The sequence below is a fragment of the Rhea americana genome, unplaced genomic scaffold, assembly GCF_003343005.1.
Source record: "Rhea americana isolate MKP2758 unplaced genomic scaffold, rheAme1 scaffold_1343, whole genome shotgun sequence".
Classification (NCBI taxonomy): Eukaryota; Metazoa; Chordata; class Aves; order Rheiformes; family Rheidae; genus Rhea; species Rhea americana.
This window is the reverse complement of record NW_028185421.1, coordinates 1-3,491: the sequence shown is the minus strand read 5'-3', so window position 1 is coordinate 3,491 and position 3,491 is coordinate 1. Positions and strand designations below refer to the sequence as shown.

Below are 3,491 nucleotides of genomic sequence, written 5' to 3'. Positions count from 1 at the left end.
CTACTGGGGAGCCCTGTGCTGTTATTTGTCACTACTGGGAGCCCCTAGATTGTTACTGGTTGCTACTGGGCTGCCATTAGGGTGTTACTGGTCATTACTGGGAGGCTCTGGGAACCCCTGGGCTGTCACTGGTTGTCACTGGTCATTACTGGACTCTCTCCAGGCTGTTACTGGTTATTACTGGGGGCCCTGGGCTTTTCCTGTGAGCCCTTAGGCTCTTACTGGTCACTACTGGACTGTCTGTATGGTGTTACTGGTCATTACTGGGAGGCCCTGAGCTGTTACTGGTTGTCACCAGCTATTCCTGGCCTGTCACTGGCCATCACTGTCCTGTTACTGGTCCTTACTGGTTGCCACTTCCTTTTTGCTTGGGCTGTTACTGGTTGTCACCGGCACTTACTGGTCTCTAGTGGTTATCACTGCTGTCTTACTGGTTTGCTATTAGATGCCACTGGTCTGTTACTGGTGCTAACCAGTGCTGCCACCTCATCAGCAGTCGCTACCAGTTGTCATCGTCCTGTTACTGGTTGTTACTGTTCTGTTACTGGTTCTCACTGGTCCATTACTGCCTGATCAGTGGCTGTCCCCGACCCATTACTGGTCATTGCTGGTTGTCACTGGTCCATTGCTGGTTGTCACTGGTTGTCATTGGCCCATTTTTGGTTATTGTTGGTCAATAACTGGTCATTACTGGTGGTCGCCAGCCAATAACTGGTCATTACTGGTGGTCACCGGCCCATCAGTGGTCACTACTGGTTGTCACCGGCCCATCAGTGGTCGGCGACCAGCCCTCGCTCGTTACCTTGATGGAGATAACGAAGTGGCCGCCGTTGCGCAGGAAGTTGTGGGCGTTGAGGGCCACGATGCGCGACTGGTCAGGCTGTGCCACGTCCGCGAAGATCACGTCCACCATGCCTGGGCACCACGGGACGGGTGATGGTGGTGGTGGTGGGGGCCTAGGACCTCTCCAAAACCCACCACCACCACGCTCAAACCCCCCGAGATGTCTCCAAACCCTTTCCTGGACCCTCCTCCCACCCCAAAAGAACCTCTCTGTGGTCTCCAAAACACCCTCTGATGCCCAAACCACCAGCAGAAACTTCTCAAGACACCGAGAAGCATCTAAGTCGCTCCTGGAACCTTCTCCAAACCTGCCTTAAGACTCCAAATCTTCCTCCTAAACTCTCCTGTAGCCCCTCAAAACCCCAAACACCCAACTGGACCTCCATAAACTTCTCCAACGTGCACTGAGACGCCTCCCAAACCCACCACCTGTATCTTCAAGATGCCCCCAGGACCTCCTAAATCCTCTCCTAGTGGCATTGGGACCCCAGGACACCTCTCCAGGACCCCCAAACTTAACACTAAACCCACCTTAGGTCTTCCTCCACTCCACGAAACCCCACCAGAAACCTCTCCCAGATGCACCGAGAGACCCCCCCCAGATCCACCACTTGCATCTCCACGGTGCCCTCAGAATCCCCAAAACCTCTCCTAGATCCCCAACCCCTTCCCTAAATCCCCCTCTAGATCCCCCCAAACTCCAGAACAACTCCTAGGATCCCCCCCCAAAAAAACCTCTCCAGGTGCCACAAGATGCCCCCAGACCTCCCACCTGCACTTCCAGGACGCCCCCAGGACCTCCAAAATCCTCTCCTAGGCAAACTGGGACCCCCAAGACACCTCTCTAGGAACTTCAAAACCACCCCAAACTCACCTCCGGTTCCCCCAGCGCCGAAGCCACCACCAGAAACCACTCCCAGGCGCACCGAGATGCCTCCAAACCCACCACCTGCATCTCTAAGATGCCCCCAGGACCTCCAAAATCCTCTCCTGGAGGCACTAAGACCCCCCCAAATATCTCTGTAGGACCTCCTCCCCTCCACCCCCAAACCCCTGAAGACCCCCCGCCCCCCCCAAACGTGGACCCCCACGGCCAGGCTCACCGATGAGCATGCGGTACTTGTGGGGGTGCCGGGCGTCCTCGATGACGGGGATGACGTTGGTGCGTTTCTTGGCCACGTTGATGAGGTCGCGGCCGGAGCGATGGGAGAACTCGACGGCGTAAACCAGTCCCTCCTTGGGGTGGGGTGGGGACGGGAAGGTCAGTCCCACCTTGCGGGGACATCCCTCAGGGGTCCCCGAGCTCGAGCGTCACCCCCCTGGGGACACGGTGGCCGTGCCCAGTGGGGACAGCGTGAAGAGGGGGAACGTGGATTTGCTCCCTGTGGGCGACAAYGTTGGGGCAAAACCATCTCTGGGGACACCAACCTGCCACCCGCCAGGACAACCTCAGGATCTCCAAGCTCCTCCTGTCCCCAGATGCTACCGGGATGTCCCCAAGGTGGTCACGACCCTCTCACCACGTCCTCTCACCCCAAAGCGACGTCCCCAAGGGACGCACAATCCCGCCCCGGCGTCCTCTCACCTCCAGCAGGCCACGGTGATGTCCTCCAAAGGCATCACGCCRTGCAGATGTCCCCAAGGGGATCATCGCACCCCGTCCCCAAGTCTCCTCAACCTTGGGAGACCACAAAGACGTCCCCACGGCAGGGGGATCACAACCCGTCCCCTCGCTCGGGTCTCCGCAGCGACGTCCCCCAAGGAGACCCCATCCTTGCGTCCCCTTGCCCCGRGATGTCACGAAGATGTCCCCAAGGAGATCGCAACTCCGTCCCCACGTCGCCTCACCCCGGGGACACCACGCCGACGYCCCCAAGGAGATCGCAATCCTGTCCCCCCCCCCCAAGTCCAGCGAGGGGTCCTTACCGGTCCCACGATRTCGGACACGTGGGACACGGTCGTCCCCGAGGCGGCACCCAGATAGAGGACCTTCGTCCCCGGGCGGATGTGGATCTGGTCGATGCCCCCCAAGATGGCGGCTGCCAGTTTGGAGCGGAAGGGGTTCCAGGCGCGGTACTCCACCTTGGTGTCACCGTCCTGGGGACAGGGGACAACCCCGGGACTCGTCACCCTCACCGGTGACAGCCCCGGGATCTGTCACCCCTAGCGGTGACGYTCCCGAGACCTTCCAGCACCCCCGGTTTGGAGTCTGAGAAGGTCCACGTGTTGCTACTCCACCTTGGCGTCATCGCCCTGGGGACAAGTGACACCCAAGGACCTGTCATCCCCGGCGATGACACCTTCAGAAGGTGTCACTGCTGGTGGTGCCACCCCTAGGATCTTCGCACCACCCAGTGTCCCCAGTTTGGAGACACCAAGAAGTCCAGGTGTCAATCAACCTTGGTGTCACCACCCTGGGGACACCTCAAGGACCCATCACCCACGGTGGTGGCACCTTCAGAAGTTGTCCCCCCCCCACTGGTGACACCCCCAGGACCTTCACACCGCCCAGTGCCACCTCTCAGTGCCCCCAGTTTGGGGACCGAGAAGGTCCAGGTGTCAATCAACCTCGGTGTCACCAGCCTGGGGACACCCCAAGGACTCGTCGTCCCTGGTATCTCCCAGAGCTTCCAGTTTCCCCCAGTGCC

The 3,491-nt window shown here is 59.5% G+C and overlaps 1 protein-coding gene across 1 annotated transcript; it reads right to left on the bottom strand.

Moving 5' to 3' along the window:
- Positions 1-724: 724 nt before the first annotated feature.
- Positions 725-3,000, bottom strand: LOC146599747 (rRNA 2'-O-methyltransferase fibrillarin-like; the record flags this gene model as incomplete). Its single annotated transcript, XM_085298015.1, has 3 exons — positions 725-915; positions 1,947-2,079; positions 2,770-3,000. Coding segments are annotated over 3 exons (540 nt in total), but the record flags the coding sequence as incomplete, so codon positions are not given.
- Positions 3,001-3,491: the final 491 nt, after the last annotated feature.